We start from the raw sequence: 20,831 nt of genomic DNA, 5'->3' as shown, positions 1-20,831 counted from the left end.
TTGGAAGAAGTGCAGCCAGAGTGCTCCTTGGAGGCCAAGATGGCCAAACTTCGTCTCTCATACTTTAGACATATTGTTAGGAGGTACCAGTCGCTGGAGAAGGATATCATGTTTGGTAAGGTGGAGGGTCAGAGAAAAAAAGGAAGACCCCCAACGAGATGGAGATGGTAGCATCAATGGACTCAAGCATGGCAACAATCGTGACGTTGGCCCAGGATCGGGCAGTGTTTCGTTCTGCTGTGCATAAGGTCACTATGGGTCGGTACCGACCTGATGGCACCTAACAACAACAAAAATGAAGACTTGTGGAATCCTGGTGTGGTTGGTGTGGTACTGTGGCTTAATGAACTAGACTGCAAGGTCTGTTTGAACTGTAAGGTTGCCAGTTCAAGCCTACCAGCCACTCCTCGGAAACCCTATATAGGCTAATGAGTCAGAACTGACTCCACAGCACTTAACAACAACAATAAAGAATTGTACTCTAACACATTAGAACATCTAAAAGAAACAGATAAATTTCTAGAAACATTATCTACCTAAACTAACACAGATAAAAGCAGAAAACTTAAACAGGCCTATAACAAAAGAGAAATTTATCAGGTCACTAAAAATCTCCCAACAATAAAAGTTTCATACCCAGATAGCTTTACTGGTAAATTCTACCAGACATTCAGAAAAGAGCTGACACCAACTCTACTCAAACAATTATAGAATATAGAAAAGGATGGAAAACTCTTGAATTAATTTTATGAAGTAAGCATAATGCGGGTAACAAAACCAAGCAAAGACATCACAAAAAAAGGAAAATTATTTACCAACATCCCTTATGAAAACAGATCAAAATCTTTCAAAATCATAGCCAACAGAATTCAACAACATACCAAAAAAATAAAACATCATGACCAAGTGGGATCCACACCAAGTATGCAAAGATGATTCAGTATTAGAAAACCAATCAATGTAATTCACCATGAATAAAACAAAGGGAAAGAACCACATGATCATATGGATTGATGCAAAAAAGTCATTTGACAAAATCCAACACCCATCCTAATAAAAACACTCAACAAGCTTTACCCTTAGCATATAAGGATAGAGCTCTATTTTCAGATGATATATGATCCTATACATAAAAAACCTCCAAAGACTCATTATTCAAACTCACTGAAAAGTTCAGCAAAGCAGGCAGGGTATAAAATCAACATACAAAAATCAGTCAGATTCCTTTAAACTACTAAACAGAGCGCTGAAAAGGAAATCTGGAAAAATTGTTTCCAACTCATAGTGACTTTGTCTAAGATTTCTGAGGAATGAGTGGTTGGTGGATTTGAACTGCTGACATTGTGGTTAGCAGTCCAATATTTTTATCCTACAGTGCCACACCCAAAAGATGAAATACTGAGAAATAAATCTAACCAGAGAAACAAGAAAACTACAAACATTACAAGAAGAAATCAAAAGAGACCTACATAAATGGAAGAAAACCAATAGAAAAAAACCAAGACTATATATACCATGCACTTGGATAGGAATACTTAACATTGTGAAAAATGTGAATACTATCCAAAGTGATGTACAAATACAATGCAATCCCAATCCATACTCCAACATCATTCTTTAAAGAAATGGAAAAACTTATCACCAATTTTACATGGAAAAGAGAACTCACATAAGCAAAACATTACTAAAGAACAAAGTAGGAAGCCTTTCTCTTCCTGATAGTCAGTCTGGAAAATAATTGAGAATTGAGAATCCACTATAAATCTATCCACCTAAGTCAGCTGATCTTTGACAAAGGACCAAAACCCATTAAATGGGAAAACGATAGTCTCTTTAACAAATGGCAAAACTGGATATTCATTTGCCCAGGACATGAAACAAAACCTATATCCCACACCATATACAAACATGATCTCAAGATGGATCAAAGACCCAAATGTAAAACATAGAAGTATAAATGTAAAGATCTCCAATGAAAAAATAGAGATAAACTTAGGGGCTCTGATACATGGCATAAATACACTATCAAACATAACTGAAAACACACACACAGCAGAAGACAAACTGGGACCTCCTAAAAATCAGACACTTACGTGCATCACAAGATTTCACCAAAGGAATAAAAAGAGAACCCACAAACTGGGAAAAACTTTTTGGCAATGACACATCAGACAATTCTGTAAATTTCTCTACAATTTAAAGAAAACTTTAACACCTCAACAAGAAAAAGACGAATAATCCAATTTAAAAATGGGCAGATGACATGAAAAGACACCCTCATCAAAGAAGACATTCAGGAGGCTGGCCAACAAATATATGAAGAAATGTTCATGATAATTAGTTATTTGAGAAATGCAAATCAAAATGAGATACCATTTCACCCCAGCATTAATAGCAAAACTAAAACAACAACAACAACAAAACAAGTAACAAACGCCTAACATAGTCCACAAAGAAAATTTTCTAACTCCTACTTTGATAGGGTATCTACTGGGATTTTCAACTTCATGAGCGATTATATAAGGTGCAACTACTGGTCCCACCCTGTCCAGAGGAAAGAAGAGTGATGAAAATTGAAGACACTTGAAAACAATTAGTCCACCGGACTAATAAGCCACCTGAACATCTTTCTCCACCACCCTAAAACCTGAAAAACTAGAGATACCCAGTTATCACTATCAGTGGTTCTGAAAATGATCACATTAGAAGGCCCTGGATGGTGGCAGTTTACCATCGAGTTGGTTCTAATTCATAGTGACCCATATAGGGTTTCTCAGGTTGTAAATCTTAAATGGGAGTAAAGAGCCTCATCTTTCTCCCGCAGAGTGGCTGATAGCTTCAAACTACTGACCTTGTGGTTAGCAGGCCAGCTTGTAACCCACTATACTATCAGGGCTCCTTAGAAAGAAGGTCCTGGGTAGAGTGGGAGAAAATGTAGAACAATACTTTAAAAAAAAAAAAAAAAAAGATCAACTTACTGGTCAGACAGAAATTGGTGAAACCCTGAGATGGCCCTTGGTCACCCTTTAGGTCTGAAAGTGAACTCACCTCTATGGCTCAACTTCAGCCAAGCAACAGATAAGTAAAAAGGGAGGACAACAACTCTAGTAAGGTACACACACCATATAAGGATTAACCATTTAAATCAAAAGGGCAACATTTACCTAAGAACAATATTCAGAAGGGTTGGAAAAGAAGGAGAAATAAAAATAAGAAGCACAGGGAAGAAGTGAAATAATTATGTTACACTGAGCGGACCGTGTATGGTAAAACTAATGAACTGCTCTGTAAACATACACTCAATGTACAATAAAAAGTTTACAATTATTTAAAATGTGAGGATGGGAAAAAATGAATTAAATGCCAACCCTCAGTCAATAATGGTAGAATCTGTCCTATTTTGTAATACTCTTAGGAAAACAAATATTCTATTTTATTCAAGGTCTTCCTTATTTCACTCCCAAGATATTCTCTCCATGGTCTTATCTCTCTTTCTTGCTATAGATTATGTTCGCTAAGATGCCACATCAAATCATTTGTAGACTCTTGTCCAAATTTTCCCACCCTTCAAAGGATGACGTGGTATTAAGAAACTGAGCTGAGACTCTGCTTTACCTGCATGTCACTTTTGGCAGCTTTCACAGCACCAAAGAGATCATTGGATGGTGGCTCTGACTCTTTCTGGTGGTGACCTCGTGCCATTCGGGACCCCTTCTTTGGATGTTTTGCTACCTATGAAGTATAAAGATATCAGGCATATATATAAACAAAAAAGTGATACTAACCCATCATTATCATGTTGCTGTTGGAAAGTGATGTCAAGTTGATTCTGACTCATAGCAACCTTGTACAGGGTTTCTGAGGAGCAGCTGGTGGATTTGAACCACTGACCTTGTGCTTAGCAGTCCAGTGCTTTTCCCAAAGCACCACACCAGGTAGGCTTAAACTACCATTTCCATAGGAGAGTTTGATTCAGATATTAAATGATTTATTTTTATTTTGCTGTAAATTTGATCATCCCTAATTCTTTCTTCTTTTAAAAAGTCTCCTAACCCCATTCTTATTTCTCTATATCTTAATGCTCTCTCCTATTATTTTCAATTCAAAATTTACCTTCATACCACTTCTATCCCTTCACTTCCTTTAAATCTTGTCCTTTCATCAGCCACATTCCAGACCAGGTTTTTTTTAAAAAAAAAGACTGACTCACTGGACTTGTTCTGAGTGGTCGTTTTGCTGCTCTCTTCCTCTTCACATTGTGACTCAAGTTGGCTTCAAAGTCACTGCTTTCATCAGATGATAAAGAGTCACTATACCTATGAGGAAATATGTTTCTCTTTAACTACAACATATATTTCCTTGTATAAAAGTGTTAATAAGTTATCATTTCTTTCTGTCTTTATTTACACCATTTCTCCATAAAAAAACACATACTTTCAAATTTTTGATAAGATGAGCTTTCTATTAAAAAGGTGTCAGTAGTCTTAACAAAACAAAAAAATTCCTCTCGAACAAAGCAATGGAGGTGACGAAAAAAAACTGAAGTGGGTGAAGGACAACTCTTTCTTAATGTTTTCAGTAGGAAAATCAAATTATATTCACTTAAGCAGGCATGGCACTGTAGGATAAGCACTCGATTGCCAAGTCGGTTTGGACTGCAAGATCAGTGTTTCAAACTCACCAGCCACTTCTCAGAAACCCTATACACAAGGTCACTATGAGTTGGAACAACTCGACAACACTTAATAACAACAAGCAAGCAAGCAAGCATAGGGAGAAAAGTCAACAGGACTCAGATAGTTAAATACTACTCATACATGAGAGGGCTTCAAAAAGTTTGTGGAAAAATTCCCTTATCTTTCAATTCCATTTTCCCATAACTGTTTGAAGCCAACTTTGTATAAAAAAGATTAATATATACCTGGAGTTAAATTTTACTCTTTGGAACATAGCTACATCCTACTGATTAGAATGGCATTTAAAACACTGATATATATAATCTGGTCTCCAGCTGGAACAAAGGATTGAGGAGGCCAATAAAAATGCCCAGGGGATAAATTACAAACTCCCCAAATAAGAGAACCACAGGGCACTAACTAACTAAAAAGTATGCATGCAGGCCTTCAGGAAGTTTGTGGAAAAAATGGAACCGAAAATTAATGGAATTTTTCCACAAAAATTCTGAAGCCCTCCCTCCCCTCCTATACTATTTGTCAGGCAATGAGTAAAAAACTCTTTACCTTTGCTTTTCCAACCTTCCCTTCCCCTAGCAAAGTTTGTATGTTGTTGTTGTTAAGTGCCCTTCTGTCGATTCCGACCCATAGCAACCCTGTATCGGTCTCTAAAGAGCAGCTGGTGAGCCGACCTAACAGTTGCCATCTAAGGCATTAGTGCACAGCGCCACACCAGGACTCCAAGGATTGTACAGCCTGAGCATATACATGTGCCCAAGAAAAGTCTTCACAAGTTAGGCCACAGATTCCAAACTGGGATGTATTATTCTTGATGTTTACAACTGTCAGGGCAGTCAAACATAATGAATGCAGCTGGAGGGAATCACCGTTCCTATGGTCTCATAACATGGTAATTACTCAATGTAGTCAGAAGGCCTGGTGGTGCAGTGGGTACAGCGTTAAGTTACTAATGGCTGGACCCATCAGGCGTTCCACAGAAGACAGATGAGGAGGCTGTCTGCTCCTGTAAAGATTTACAGTCCAGGAAGCCCTGGGGAGCAGTTGGGTGCTGTCCACTGGCCGCTCGGAGTCAGCATCCACTGGGCAGTGGATGGGAAGGAGAGCTACGAAGGCTGCGGGCAGTAACGATTTCTCAAACTCCACTCACGCCTGGGATGCCTGCTCCCTGACCCTCTCATCAGCAGGCAGGGCGGCAGAGGGTCCGCCTTTTGGTGGAGACGAGGTCACACTGCTTGGGGAGGCGGAGGAGCGCAGGGTGGACATGCCGATCCAGATCCTGCTGAGCAGGGAGAGCGGGCAGCGCCCCCAAAACAGCAATCCCACGTCAGCCCTGCCGAGTCCCTTTCAGAATCGTTCCTGCTCTGCAGCGCTACAATAAAAACAGTAGCAGTAATAATAATAACAATAATAACAACAACAAGAACTCCAAGGTTCTGAAAGACAGCAACCTCTCCTCCCCCTGAAACTGAGCACTGGGCTCCCCCAGAGCACCCACAGTTTAAAACAGAGCCACCCCCAGGGGAGCTCCGGAAGGGGCACTCCCCACCCCCCATTCCAGACTTTCTGATCTCACAGGGGACCGAACGGGAACTTTCGTGATGACTTGGGGCGCTCGGGGAGCCAGGGAGAGGGGGTATTGGACTTGGGCCCGGAACGCTGAGACTCAAGGAAAGCCCTCTGTGGTTTTAGTTGACTCGGGGTTGCGGAGCCTTGGAGAGGCTGAGAAGTGGGGCCTAGCAGTCTTCCGGGACTGAGGCTCCGAGTCCGAGCATCTGAGGCAGTGAGGAGATAATCTAGTTCTCGGGGCCAGGAGTGTGGGGGCAAGTCAAAGAGGGGCCTCACTGTCTGAGCCCGGATCCTCGACTTCTGGCTACGCAAGGGTGAGGAAAGGTCACCGCCTCAGGTCTCTCGGGTCTCTGTAGTCATGCCACATCCGGAACCAGCGCCCGCCGCTTTCCTTCTAGTTGCCGCTGGAGTATCCGGAAAAACGCGGGAAGGCACGAGGCGCGCTGTACGCAGACGCCAACGGCTCTACCCGAGGCTCGAAACTGTCGCGAGGCTTGGGAATCTGCGAGCGCGTGTTCGCCACACTCCAGTCACAGCAGTCCCTCAGCCTCGTGCTACCACGAGCTCGCAGGCGTGCCGTCCTGTCACGTGGGCTTCCCCCCCTCCCCGCGCAGTCCAGCCCCGCCCCCTCGGACCGCTCCATTGGCTGGACTATGGACCAGACTAATAGGAAACCCTTCAATCTGATTGCTCTACTGCCATAGGTCCGGGGTCCACCCAGACCCCGCCTCCCAATCAAGATGGCCACGCCCCTGAGAAAGAGCACCCTCCTACCTCGCCTACCTCCTTACTTCGGTTCTGTCCCGCCTCCCTGCCGAGCTTCCCCACTACATTGGCTTAATTTCTCTCTCGACCCCGCCCTCGAGGCCAGTTCTTTGTCACCATTGGTGAGGCCCCACCTCGAGCCCCTCCTCCTGTCCGGCTCCCCGCTCCCATTGTCTCGGCAGATGCCGCTTGGTCCATCTCTAGTGCTCTGTGTTCAGTTTTGGGTGGTCGCGCTCTTTCTTTGGACGGCGGAACGGTCCCGCCGCAGAGAACCGAATTCCCGAAGCGGGCATCTCTTCTTACCTCCTCTGGACCCACTTTTCCGTCCCAGGACTGCTGCGGCGATGTCCGCGCTGCGCTCTCTCTTGCTTCTGCTGCTGCCTCTGTGTCCAGGTCCTGGCCCCGGACCCGGGAGCGAGGCAAAGGTCACTCGGAGTTGCGCTGAGACCCGGCAGGTGCTTGGGGCTCGGGGATATAGCTTAAGCTTACTCCCTCCCGCTCTGATCTCAGGTGAGGAGAAAGAAGACTAGAAAATTGGGGAGCTGGGGGGAAGGCAGGGGTGGGTCCTCCACGTCTCACAATAACTCTCTTCCCTTTCAGAATGACCGGTAAAAATCTCATCTGATAGTAACCTTTCTTTCTCATGTAACTTTATTACCAGGATCACAATGACCCGCCTGTTCACATAATAGCTCTCTTACTCCATCCCACTCCAGGAACCAGAACCCCTTTTTAGTAATTAGCAACACCCCCTTCAGCCCAATAAATCTCACCCCCCCCCGTCCCCCTCCCCCCGCCGTCTTCAAGAAGCCTTTCTATGATAATACTTTTTTGTTCACGGTGTAACCCCATCACTACAAAGCCCACTCTTCATCCTATAGAAGCTGTCTTATGAGTGAGTCCCTAGAGGCCTGGGGTGTGCCCTGTTGGGGAGGGTCACCTGGTTTGGCCCTCAGGGCAGTGGTAAAACAGAAGATCCCTTGGCTAGTGGGAGTGGGCTTGGGATGGGTGCGGCAACAATAAGGAGGGGATAGGGTCAGGTGAGGATGATGGGACAGACAATAGGAAGAGACCAGACAGGTGGAAGGGAAGGGAAAGCCCCCAGAGACAGGTGGGAGAAGGAGGAATTCTACCCTATTACTTCCCAGTGTTTCAATGTGCCTCCTCTGTCCAGGTGAGCACCTCCGCGTCTGTCCCCAGGAGTACACTTGCTGTTCCAGTGAGACAGAGCAGAGGCTGACCCGCGAGACTGAGGACACCTTCCGAGGCTTAGTAGAGGAGAGTGGCTCCTTCCTGGTCCACACACTGGCAGCTCGGCACAGAAAATTTGATGGTGAGGACCAGGAATTCCCAAACTTGGCCTCAAACCTCTCTGTGCTCAGGACCCCAGCAAGCATCCTAGCCCTACCCGACCCTTCCTGGCCAGGACTTAGCCCCCATCATCACCCCAGCCTTTCTCCAGGGCCCTGTACCCTCATTCCTAGTCTGGCCAGGTCTCTGAGAGTTGCTCAGTTTCTAATTCACTTGTCTTTTTTCTCCCCTACCCCGTTTCCTCCTGTCTGCCCCTTCACTTTTCCATCCTTCTCTGGCCTTGTCCCGCCTCACACCCCTTCCTTACATCTGCCACAGAGTTTTTTCGGGAGCTGCTCTCTGCGTCGGAGCGCTCCCTGGCCCAGCTCTTCTCTCGCTCCTACGGCCGCCTGTATGCCCAGCACGCCCCCATTTTCAGTGGCCTGTTCTCTCGGCTGCGGGGCCACTATGGGGTGGCGAGCGGGGGGTTGGATGACACCCTGGCTGATTTCTGGGCGCAGCTCCTGGAGAGAGCGTTCCCTCTGCTGCACCCCCAGTATAGCTTCCCCCCTGACTACCTGCTCTGCCTCACACGCCTCGCCTCCACTGCTGATGGCTCTCTGCAGCCCTTTGGGGACTCACCCCGCCGCCTCCGCCTGCAGGTGAGGGGCCCCAAGACCTGAGCTTCAGCTCCCTCTGACCTCCCTTCTGTGTCCTAGTCCCACTGACCTGGTGACTCCCCTCCCATTCTGCATCGCAGCCACCTCTGACCTCATGTACCCCCTCCTGAGCCCCAGTCACCCCTGTCTGACCCAATGCTCCGTAGTCTTCTTCAGTCAGATGCCTCTCACCTCTATTCTGTGCCCTTGTCATACACATCACTGACCCACTCACCAGCCCGGCCCTCAACCATCTTAACATCAACTCCCCCTTAAAGCTAACACTTCCTCTGGTTCACCTAAACATGAAGCTGTTGTTGAGTGCCGTCAAATCAGTTCTGACTCACAGCGACCCTGATAGGGTTTCTAAGGAGCAGCTGGTGGGTTTGGACTGTTGACCTTGTGTTTCACATTCCAGTGCTGATCCCACAGCACCACACCAGGACTCCAAACATGAAGTGGGCAGTCTGAGGCTCCCAGAGGTTAAGGTTTCACAAATAGTGGTGCTACACAGATATGTGCATCACACTAAAGTCTTCAAGTTCAGCATTTGTTCTGATACAGTATGTCTGTTATCTCTAAGCCCTCTATAATATAACCTCTTCCCAAACTTAGTTCCTTTTGATCCTTCTAGACTAATTCCTGTGTGCTTCTCAAACCTGCTTCCCTATATAAACCAACAATCCTAATCCACTCCACCTCCTAGGTAACCCCACAAACCTAATCCATGATGCTCATCCTGTTGGTGCTGTTTCTTGGTCTCAGTCTTGACTGACCCACAATTCCCCTGTGGTTTTTCTCGCCTTCTCTCCCCGTCTCCAGATAACTCGTGCCCTGGTGGCTGCCCGTGCCCTTATCCAGGGCCTGGCAACCGGAAGAGATGTGGTCAACACAGCACTTAAGGTTAGCGGGGGCTGGAGCATGGACAAGGTGAGGGGGAGAGAGGTAGAAGTTGGGAAAGGCTGCATAAGGAAGAGTCGCGTACCAGCTAGCTAGAGAGGCCTCCAGGCCTTGGTGTCCCAGGGTAATTCAAAGAGGAAGGACGGTTGGAGTGGAGTGTCCTTTGAGTCAAGATCCATGACCTCTGACTTTCTTCTGCCCTTTGATGACTCATCCTTGCCACTCTTCCTCCCTGGTGTTCCCTGGACCTCTCCATTGCTCCCCCTTCCCTGCTGCTGAAGGCCAGATTCCTTCCTTGGCCTTCAAGGTCACCCCCTCCACTATCCATCTTCTCTTGAACCTTCCAGCCTTCCCTCTTGTTACTTCCTGTATAAGCTTTCCCCTCTTGCCAGTCAGACCTCCTCCTTGGGCACGAAGGGGCTCACTCTTGTCCAGGAACCTTATTTCACCCCACTCCCACCTCTCTGTGAAGCAACCTCTATGGCCTCTAGGACTCCCCACCTCAGAGCTGTGGCAATCTTGTGGTCCTTTCTGTCACCATATGGGTCACTCACCCTAGACTCTCCCTGATGTTCAGCTCTCTGCAAGACCAGGAGCCTAGGGAAGGTGGGCCAGTATGTTTGACTTTGCTCTATGCCCAACTGCAAGCTTGGCTGAGGACAGCCACAGTGTTTATGGATGGCACCACCATGCTCTCTGTCCCCAGGTGTCAGTGTCTGAAGGCTGCAGCCGGGCTGTCATGCGTCTGACTGGCTGCCCCCTTTGTCGAGGGGTCCCTTCTCTTCCCCCTTGCCGGGGCTTCTGCCTCAATGTGGCCCGTGGCTGCCTCAGCGGCGGGGGACTGGAGCCTGACTGGGAGGACTATTTAGGTGAGGGTCCTGAAAGCCTGAGAGGAAGTAAGGCGGGGGCTGTTTGCACAGGGGGTGGGTAGTAGTGGGTGGGGAGGGAATCTAAAGCCAGATTTTGCAGGGATTTCCTGGAGCTACAAGGGGAATTCTTCTCATCTGAGTTCCCTTCCACTCACCCCCTTACTGCTTTAAGGCCCGAGTAAGGAATTGTGGGAAAAGCCTAATTCAGTGTGTTCATAGCCTCCCCTCCTCTTTCACTGTGTCCGTTTCCCTCTTTGAAGATGCTCTCCTGCTCCTGGCTGAGAGACTCCAGGGTCCCTTTTCCTTTGAGCTGGCAGCTGAGTCCATTGGGGTGAAGATCTCAGAGGGTTTGATGTTTCTGCAGGAAAACAGCCTTGGGGTGTCAGCCCAGGTACAGTGGAGAGAAGGGTAGAGGAGTCAGCCTTTGAGGGAGGGCAGTAGAGGCTATCAGCCTAGGTAGGAGAGAAGGGTGGAGTGAGATGGCAGGAGAGTGTTGGGGGTCACGGAGATAGTGTAGTTTATTTGGGGAGACTGAGCTTCCAGAGGACTCTGGGTGTTAGGGGTGACTGAGGTGTTAAGAGTCGGGAAGACCTGTGTGTGGGTTCTAGCCAGGAAGTGTGCGGTGGCGTCTTCCCTGTGGCGCAGGTGTTTCAGGGATGCGGAGGCCCCCACCCAGGGCCCGCTCGCACCCGCCGAGCCCCTGCTCCCCGGGAAGAGGCGGGCCGGCTCTGGACGTCTGTGACGGAGGAAGAGCGACCCACCACGGCGGTGGGCACCAACTTGCCCCGGCTGGTGAGTAGAAGGTCTGTCTGCAGGTGGGTCGTGGGCCGCGGCGGTCCAAGTGCTCACCACCCTCTCCCCCGTCTCACATTTCCAGGTGTGGGAACTCCGTGAGCGACTGGGCCGGGTGAGGGGCTTCTGGGCCGGGCTGCCCCTGACAGTGTGCGGGGACCCTCGCATGGCGGCGGACATCTCACAGGAAGCGATGCCCTGCTGGACTGGAGCGGGGCGAGGCCGGTAAGAGCCCGGTGAGCGGCGGGGCGGCGGGGCCGGCCCCTGGAGAAAGTGGGTGGTGCGGGAGCCTTCCGGCCTGCTCGGTTTACAGGTACCTGCCGCCTGTTGTCGGGGGCTCCCTGGCGGAGCAGCTCAACAACCCAGAGCTGGAGGTGGACGTCTCGGGGCCCGACCTCCCGACACGCAGACGGCGGCTGCAGCTCCGAGCAGCCACGGCCAGGATGAGAGCAGCCGCCCTGGGACACGACCTGGACCTGCAGGATGCAGGTGATTCAGCTTTGAGTCCCACACCCTTGGAAGGTGTGGTGTGGTGGGCGGGGGGAGGGGGGCCCAGGGCCCCGCCCACAGCCATTTGAGCCCCGCCCCTGGTCTCAGAGTTCCCAGACTTGCTCTTCCTAAATGTCATTCATTCATTCACTCTCTCACATGTTCGTTTAACAAGCCTTTAATGAGCGCGTACCTCAAAGGTAGGAGAGTAAACGACCAATGAGACGACCTCGTCCTTTGAGTTCAAACCTAGTTTGTTATGTGCCGTGGACTCATAGTGACCCTGTACAGGGTTCCCGAGGCTGTAAATCTTGACGGGAGCAGAAAGCCTCATCTTTCTCCCGTGGAACAGCTGGTATTTTCGAACTGCTGACCTTGCGGTTCGCAGCCCGATTCGTAACCACTACACTACCAGAGCTCCTTGTTGTTAAGTGCCATCGATTGGATTCCCATCCTGTATAGGGTTTCCAAGGAGCCGCTGGTGAGCTTGAACCACTAACTTTGCAGTTCAAACGCCTTTGTAGTCTGACGCATTAGCCCACAGCGCCACACCAGCGTTCCTTAGGGAAGACTAAAAGAATACATTCTTACAGAACAGTGGAAAGCTTTTTTTTTTTTTTTTTCTGGAAAGCGTCTTGATGTGGCAAAAAGTGCAAGGGGGAAGTGGGAAAACTCTCTCTCTGTGTGTGTGTGTGTGTGTGTGTGTGTGTGTGTAGAGTTTGCCAGACAGAGAAGCAAGGCAGACTTTTGATTTTTACTTTCTTCCTCCCGTCTCTCTCTGTCTCCTTCCCCCTTTCTCTGCTTCTGTGTGTTTTCTCTGTCTTTTCCTGTTTACCCTCTCTCCCTATTTGTTTCTCTCTGTTCTGTTTGGCTCATTGTCTTTCTCCTTGCCTCTCACACCCATGACTGTCTAATTTCTCTTTTCTTCTCCCTCCCTCCCGCATCTTGGTCTCCTCCTACCTGTGTCTCTCTCCCCTGCCTCTCTGTGTGTCTTCTTTTTAACCTCACTTTCTCCTGTGTCTCCCTGTTTGCTGTCCCTGTCGTCTGTCTCTGTCCTGTTCCCTTCCTGCAGATGAGGATGCCAGTGGCTCTGGAGGGGGTCAACACTACGCCGATGACTGGATGGCTGGGACAGCAGCTGTGGCCCCCCCAGCCAGGCCCCCTCGCCCTCCTCGAAGGGACAGCCCTGGGGGCAAAGGAGGTGGTGGTTCCCGTCACAGCCAGGGCAGAAGCAGGGGTGGGGGGACGCATACTGGTTTTCACACCCACCCGGTCCTCACCCTCTTCCTTTCAACCCTAGCTCTACTTGGAGCTCGATAACAGGGTTGGGGTACCCTAGCATCAGAAGGGTTAATGGCCTTTTCCCTCCTCCCACCTCTGCTGGGTCTGGGGAGGAATTGAAGGGGGGTTACAGAAAAGGTGGAGACTACAGGATAATGGCTGGGGCCCCACATTCAGGAGATTCCCATTGGTGGGCTGGGAAGGTGGTGTTCACACATTTTTTTTTCCCATTTGATAACAGTTTGGGGGTATTTATTTAGGAGAGGAAGTGTGGCCTCCATGCCCCTAAACCTGGGGCTGGTGGTCAGCCCAACAAGGAAGACAGGGAGGATTTTTAGAGTTGCAGTTGGGGGTGGGGTTTGAAGGACTGAGGTGAAACTGGGGCTGTGGGGGGGGGGTTGGAACTCAAATGGGGTGGGGTACCTGGTTTCAGAAATGGACAAGAACTGGGTGCTGATGGGGCGCAGGGGAGGGGATTGGGTTGTGTAAGATGCCAGGACCTATGGGTGTGGCTTCTGTTGACTTTTTCAGTATCAATTTCTTAAACTAAACTAAATAATAAAAAGGGCTCATCTCATGACCTCTGTCATCCATATCCTACCTGAACTTCCTGTCTTATGTCTCAGTGTTTGGCTCAGTGTTTCTTCTGCAAATAAATGGTTAATTTATTGGACTTTGTGTGTGGCTCTCTCTTTAACCCAGCAGCCCTCCCTGAACCTTATGACCTTCTCCAAGTGTTTCTGCTTCTCACCTCTTTTTGAGACTGTCCCTTGGGATTGAGTGTGGGCAAGTTGTCACCATCTGGGCCTCAGTGTCTTTATCTGTAAAATGGGGAGAATTGTGAGGCCCAAATAAAAATGGCATGAGGAAGTACTTTGTCACTGGAACAATTCTCTTTGAACAGGAGGCTTTCTGGTATTACCACACCACTGTTCCCTGCCTTCAGTGTAGGGCCCCTTGCTGTCTAGCTACCTGTCACATTCCTGATAATGCCTGCTTTCATCTCTCATCAGTCACTTTCTCCTTCCTTTCTGTCACCTGAATGAGTCTTTTGTTCTATAGTAAGCTGAGAGAAAAAAGTATAATTGATTCCTAAGTGCAAAAAGAGGGTAGAGGATGGTGTCTTCCAAGGGCAAACTGGGGTGCCCTGAAGGAGAGGGAGAGATGCAGGAGGGAGGGAGAGACGATCAAAGCTGAAGCAGCTGCAGGGACTGGCGGGACAAAGGGAGGGGAGGAGCCTACGCCTCGGAGAAAGTTTGTGGGGAAAGTTGAGCAGAGCAAGGAGGAGCCAGGCAGTGCCTGTGGTGGGCAGGAGGCCCGACCCCGATTTCCCTGCTGCTCCCCATGTGGCCTGGTGAGTGGGCTAGTGAGGTTGAGGCTGCGACTGGTGGAGAGGCCCTAGAATTTATGGGGGTAGATCTGGGAGTTCATGAAGACAACTCTGGAGGGGGGCAACAAAGGACGGGCATCAGGCTAAGTACTCAGCCAGGCTGGAGGAGCCTGACGGGGAGGAAATGCAGAAATCGGCATATTGGGTGGTGAGGTTGAAGGGGGTGGGTCATTGGGCAGCAAGCATGGGTCTGTCTGTCTGGGGTCACTCCTGGCTTAATCGGGAAGGAGACTGTCGGGTCTTGGAGGGGCTAGGCCTCTAACATTGTTGTAAAGTGCCATCGAGTTGGTTCTGACTCAGAGTGATGTTGTATACGGTTTCAGAGGAGTGGCTAGTGAATTTGAACTGCCGACCTTGCGGTCCAGTGCAATAGGATGTAATCTGAAGGGGCCAGGCTAGATTCCCCGCCAATTAGGAATTCAGGCCTGGGAAGAAACCCCTAAGTTTTGGTGTTTTCATCTTTGTCAGTTTATGTGTGTCTCCGAGTCAGTCTTTCTTTCTTTCCAACCCCACCCTCTCAGTCTCTTCTGATGGCGCTGCTTCCTAAGTAACCCCACGTCTCCCCCCAACCTTTCTCACACACTAGGGCCCTCATCAGCATCTAGTGCTGGAGCTCTTCCAGCGGGGGAGATGCCTGTGCTTATAAGGCTGATGCTTCCTCCTCATTAGAAAGCCCCCACCCCCCACCCCTTTAATCTTCCTCCCTACAGCCTAACCCTCCAAAACCAAACCCACTGCCTTTAAATTGATTCCCATTCAGAGTGACGCTGTCTGATCCGCATTCCCTCCATGTGGCTTCCCCTCCCAGCCTCTGAATGGGGCTCTTCATCTCCATTCCAAAGCCACAGGTCAAGGCTTGGGAGGAAGCCACAGGGGTCTGGCAATGCGCCCACGTCTGGGTGATCTGTTCTGCTGGGTTTTGGTTGTGATTCGGGTTTTTTTTCTCTCTTCCTGTTGAAATCCCTGAAGTTCAGAGGAACTAGGTGGGAGACTGGGGAACTGGATTGAGCTGAAGCTGAATTCAACTTCAGCTGCGTCGAGGAAGAAAGGGCTCTACCCCTCTCCTTGGACTCCTCTCCTCCCACCTCATTTCCCTTCTAGACGCTGACAGAGGCAAAAATCTGCTAACTCAGGGGGACAGACTCAACCAGGGCTGCAAGCAGGCCTGGGGAATGACCCCCAATCTCCAAACGGCGTCTTCAGCGGCTACGAGGCTACCTCAAGCCATCTTTGTCTTCGTTCCTCGCCCTTCTCTCTAGCATCACGTGGGCCACCTGGGCCCTCTTCCCAGGATAATGCGGCTCTGGCTCTGGGGGCCTCGGAGCCTGGGTGTGGCTCTGGGGGTCTTCATGACTATTGGATTCGCCCTACAGCTCTGGGGAGGCCCCTTCCAGAGAAGGTGAGTTTCCACTTTGTTCCACTTTCTATGGATGGCCCACATGCCACCAGGGGCTGGGGCTCTGGGTATTCTTGGAGACTCAGAGGGACAAGACAGAGGAGGCACCATGCCATCTGACCTTTCTCCATCAGGAGTCCATCCATCTGATGAGGAACGGGATCCTTCCCTTCCGATCTCTCTATAGGCTACCTGGAGTTGGGCTTCAACTTCGACAGCCCTGGGCCCCATCCCGGGATCCAAGTGTTCCATCTTGTCCACCCCGACAGCGACTTGTTTTTCTGAAGACGCATAAATCCGGGAGCAGCTCCGTGCTGAACCTGCTTCATCGCTACGGGGACCGGCATGGATTGCGATTTGCCCTCCCTACCCGCTACCAGTTCGGCTACCCAAGACTTTTCCAGGCCTCTAGGGTCAAAAATTACCACCCACAGGATGGAGGTGCCAAGTCTCCTTTCCACATTCTCTGTCACCACATGAGGTTCAACTTGAAAGAGGTGAGGGGCGTTAAGGAAGATAGGTGGGACTGGAGAGAGTTGGGCTCAATCTGTGGTCAAAACCACTAGGGGAGGAGGCCTGGGGGGCTGCCAAGCAGAGTTGGGCATGGGGCCCACAAAGGTGGAATTTCCTATTCCCTCTCCTCAAGTGTCCCTTTCCCCGTGGTCTTTTGGCACCAAGGTCTTGCTTTCTCCTACCTGGAGTTCACTCCAGTATCTTTCCACTACCAATGTGTTCCCCTGGTGTCAGTGTGGTTCCCTGCCAACGCTGACCCCCTAAACTCTCCTTGCCTTTCTTGGTCCTTCCACTGTCATCCTAAGGACCCCTGCTCAGCCACTGCCTTCCAACCTGTCTTCCTCCTTCCTCTCACACCCCTCACTAAGTCTACCAGATTTGGAAGATTAGTTATATGCTAAGCTTTAGGCTAGGCCCTGCAAAATTGTTCAGCAGAGGCCCATTCCTAACCCCTTCCCACCCCAAACGAAAACAAACCCATTGCTGGGGTCTATTCCAGCTCATAGCAACCCTATGGGACAGAATAGAACTGCCACTAGGATTTCCAAGGCTGTAAATCTTTATGGAAGCAGATTGCCACATCTTTCTCCTGAAGAGTGGGTTCAAATCACTGACCTTTTGATTACTAGCCGGTTGTATAATCAATCAGTGCACCACCAGAGCTCCCCTGGCCCTCCCAGGAACCTCATTTATAGTGGGGGAAATGAATGTATGCATTCACATATGTACACACAGAGGAACCTACAATAAGAAAGTCTGATGGTAGTGGTGGTGTGCAAAGAAGTTGGTTCTGACTGATGGCGACCGTGTACAGGGTTTCCGACGCTGTGAGTCTTTCTGGAAGCAGAAAACGACATCTTTCTCTTACAGAACAGTTGGTAGTTTCAAACTGCCTTTAAATTAGCAGTCCAACTCGTAACCACTACACTACCAAGCTCTTTAAGAAAGTTTTACAGAGAAGAAAATCAACTTGTAAATGAAAACCAACCTTTTTGAATACTTAATGAAGACTGGCTACTAATCTTAGGATCACCTTAAAAGGAAGGCATTATAAGTGTCTCCATTATACAGATGCAAGGTCAGCTGTTCGAAACTACCAGCTGTTCCGCGGGAGTAAGATGAGGCTTTCTGCTCCTGTAAAGATTTGCAGCCTCAGAAACCCTGTACAGGGTCGCTATGAGTCGGAACTGACTCCACGGCACATAACCACCAACCAACCACCCATTATACAGATAGGAGATGGAGTCTTAGAGAAGTGAAGTGATTTGCCTCAGTTAGCTGACAGAGTGGTAGAGCTAGAGTTTGAGTACAGGTTCACCTATTCAAAGTAAAAGCACTCTTCCCATTACATCATCAAAGTATTGGGCAGGTGTGTGTGTGTGTGTGTGTGTGTGTGCCTGTACTTGAAGTTGTGGTTGTAGAGCTTTCAGTAGAAGAGGTGTGACTTTCTAGAAAGATAGGTTTTCTAGTTCACACTCCTATCTAAAGCCAGTTTGCTCTTGTGAAGCATTTGCCTCCAACAGGGACTCAAGGATTTCTTTTCTGGTTCCACTATCTTTTTAGTTGACCCAGGTGCTGTCCAACTCATGGCAACCACATGAGTAGGACTGTGCTCCATAGGGTTTTTAATGGCTGAAATTTTGAAAGCAGGAGATTTCGGATGCCAAATGCTAGGTCTTTCTTCTAAAGTGCCGCTGGGTGGACTTGGACTGTGGAAGGTGAGTAGACGGGACGTTGCAATAAGGAGAAAATCAGGCAGAGTCAGCAGTGACATGGCAGAACATGTGTGTGTGAGGGAGGGAAGGAGTGTGTGGGTGGTAGAACAAGTTTAGCAGGAATGATAAAGACACGCTGGGGTGTTCGAAGCTGGAGCTAGAGAAAGTGATGGTTTTGATGGTAGACTGAGGGGCACGAGTGTGTGAGTGAGCTCATGGGCAGTGAGGGGCCACTGTGGAGAGTCAAGTGATGAAAATTATCTTTGAAGGCAGTTTCTCCAGAGGTTAGGCTAATAACCTTTGTTGCCACCATTGTTCATTGAATACCTACCATGTCCCATGCCCTTTCACATTTGCCAATGAAAATGTCCATCCAGATTTATAGATGGGGAAACAAAGGCTCTGAAAAGTTCAGTAACCTGCTCAAAATGACACATCAGTAAATGGCAGTTGGGATTTTATTCCAGGTCCATCTGACCCTACAGATTGTTATCCCTTCTCCTCCCTCTTTGCTGCCAATGGCACCTTCAAGAGGCCTAACGCCAGTTCCTATCTTACAGATGTGGTCAAGAGTTTCAGAGTAGGTATTTAATAGTTTTTTTTTGTTTTTGTTTTTGTTTTATTGAAGAAATGAATACAAACTTTGGCTCTTAGCAGTTTTACTGCTCAAGGCAGACAGAAAGACCCAAGGACATGAATGTTCACTTGAAGAAACTTATACTCCAAATTCTTTTACATCCTTTATCTCATGTAACATTCACAACCACCTGGAGAGGAAGGTGTGCTTAGCATCAATTTGCAGAGAAGCAAATGATGCCTCAGAGTTGTTGAGTAGCTTGTTGCAGCTAGGGAGAGAGAGTTTGGGGGCTGGAGTCCCAGCAGAACTGTCAAAAGGATTGAGAAGGCGGGGGATCGATCAGTTGGCACTTCATTCGTGCTGTTTCTCCTGACTCAGGTCTTTCACTATTTGTCTGCTTCCTCTTCTTTGCAGGTACTCCAGGTCATGCCTTCTGACAGTTTCTTCTTTTCCATCGTCCGAGATCCAGCAGCTCTGGCCCACTCTGCCTTTTCCTACTATAAATCCACTTCATCGGCCTTCCGCAAAGCTCCCTCCTTGGCTGCCTTTTTGGCTAATCCTCGAGCCTTCTATCGGCTTGGGGCTCGTGGGGACCACTATGCCCGCAATTTGCTGTGGTTTGACTTTGGCCTCCCCTCCCCACCAGATATGAGGACCAAGAGAAAGACTCCTCATCCCCCCAGAGTTTCCAATTCTCCACAGCTGCATGTCCCACCTTCTGGTGCCGGCCCACGAGTCCACACTCTGGATCCCAACGCTATCTTTCAACCTGCTCCCACGGTTGCCATTGGTCACAGTCAGATGTCCAACCCTGCCTCTTTAGATTTGGAATCTTCGTCCTTCATCCAGTGGGGTCTGGCTTGGCTAGACTCTGTCTTTGACCTGGTTTTGGTGGCTGAATACTTTGATGAATCACTGGTCCTGCTGGCAGATGCCTTGTGCTGGGGTCTAGATGATGTGGTGGGCTTCATGCACAACGCCCAGGCTGGAGGTGAGCGGGGCCTCAGTGCTGTCAGGGGAGGTAGACTGACCCATGAGGAGCAGCAGCTGGCTGCACGAGCTCGTGCCTGGAACAACCTGGACTGGGCTCTGTATATTCATTTCAACCGCAGTCTGTGGACACGGATAGAGCAATATGGCCAGAGCCGGCTGGAGAGTGCTGTGGCAGAACTCCGGGCTCGGAGAGAGGCCATGGCTAAACATTGTTTGGTGGGGGGTGAGGCTCTGGACCCCAAGTACATCACTGACCATCGGCTCCGCCCCTTCCAGTTTGGGTCGGCCAAGGTTTTGGGCTATATACTTCGGAGTGGACTGAGCCCCGAGGACCAGGAGGAGTGTGAGCGCCTGGCTACCCCTGAGCTACAGTACAAGGACAAGCTGGATGCCAAGCAGTTCCCCCCCACAGTCTCCCTGTCCTCCCCATAGGCACGAGACTGCAGAAACAGGCTAAAGAGTAGTTAAGCTAAAGCTAAGCTAGAAGTAGAGCGCATGTGATCATTTGGGGCAGTCAGATGCGATTTGCTTCCCACAGAAGGATGTCTGTCCCCTAGACGACGAAAGGAACTCTGTCCTGATGCTTTAGACCTTTGCTTTGGAATTCCAGTCCTTGTGTTCTCAGCAGTTCTCCTCCCTGCCTCCCCAGCCATTATTTTGTTCCTTTCCTGTTTCAGACCCGTGGCAAGTCTGTGTAGCACTTTCTAAAACCCCTTAGAATGGTGACAGATGGAATGAACCAGAGAAAGTTTGGTTTGGAATAATGCGTCCATTTCCCTGTAAAATATCTGTTACTGGGCTGTTCCTTTCATTATGAAATGTTTGTTGAATGAATAAATAATCTGCAACTTTGACTTGATTTATGTGGGGTGGAAAGGAAAGGCTGGGAGATCTTCCTGGGAGAAGCAAGGCTGATGTGGGTTCTTTTAACATGGAACCACC

The 20,831-nt window shown here is 49.1% G+C and overlaps 3 protein-coding genes across 3 annotated transcripts in view; 2 read left to right on the top strand and 1 right to left on the bottom strand.

Moving 5' to 3' along the window:
• Positions 1-5,957, bottom strand: part of STAG3 (stromal antigen 3) — a 47,388-nt gene extending 41,431 nt beyond the window's left edge. The window contains exons 1-3 of the mRNA XM_006859814.1: positions 5,842-5,957; positions 4,211-4,316; positions 3,616-3,732 (exon numbers count right to left, since the gene is read on the bottom strand). Of these exons, the coding sequence (XP_006859876.1) occupies positions 3,616-3,732; positions 4,211-4,316; positions 5,842-5,957 (339 nt within the window). The remainder of the gene's footprint in view (positions 1-3,615; positions 3,733-4,210; positions 4,317-5,841) is intronic.
• Positions 5,958-7,369: 1,412 nt separating this feature from the next.
• On the top strand, positions 7,370-13,344 carry GPC2 (glypican 2). The gene is made up of 10 exons (XM_006859813.1): positions 7,370-7,535; positions 8,200-8,358; positions 8,655-8,977; positions 9,797-9,877; positions 10,581-10,743; positions 11,004-11,134; positions 11,389-11,535; positions 11,621-11,760; positions 11,849-12,024; positions 13,097-13,344. The coding sequence occupies exons 1-10, from the start codon at positions 7,370-7,372 to the stop codon at positions 13,342-13,344; spliced, it is 1,734 nt and encodes a 577-aa protein (XP_006859875.1).
• Positions 13,345-15,990: 2,646 nt separating this feature from the next.
• Positions 15,991-20,321, top strand: GAL3ST4 (galactose-3-O-sulfotransferase 4). Its single transcript, XM_006859812.1, has 3 exons — positions 15,991-16,094; positions 16,279-16,588; positions 19,311-20,321. Exons 1-3 carry the CDS (start codon positions 15,991-15,993, stop codon positions 20,319-20,321), a joined length of 1,425 nt encoding a protein of 474 aa, XP_006859874.1.
• Positions 20,322-20,831: the final 510 nt, after the last annotated feature.

Source organism: Chrysochloris asiatica, unplaced genomic scaffold (genome assembly GCF_000296735.1).
Source record: "Chrysochloris asiatica unplaced genomic scaffold, ChrAsi1.0 scaffold00034, whole genome shotgun sequence".
Lineage (NCBI taxonomy): Eukaryota > Metazoa > Chordata > Mammalia > Afrosoricida > Chrysochloridae > Chrysochloris > Chrysochloris asiatica.
The sequence above is the reverse complement of the archived record's forward strand: the minus strand, read 5'-3'. Positions and strand labels throughout refer to the sequence as shown.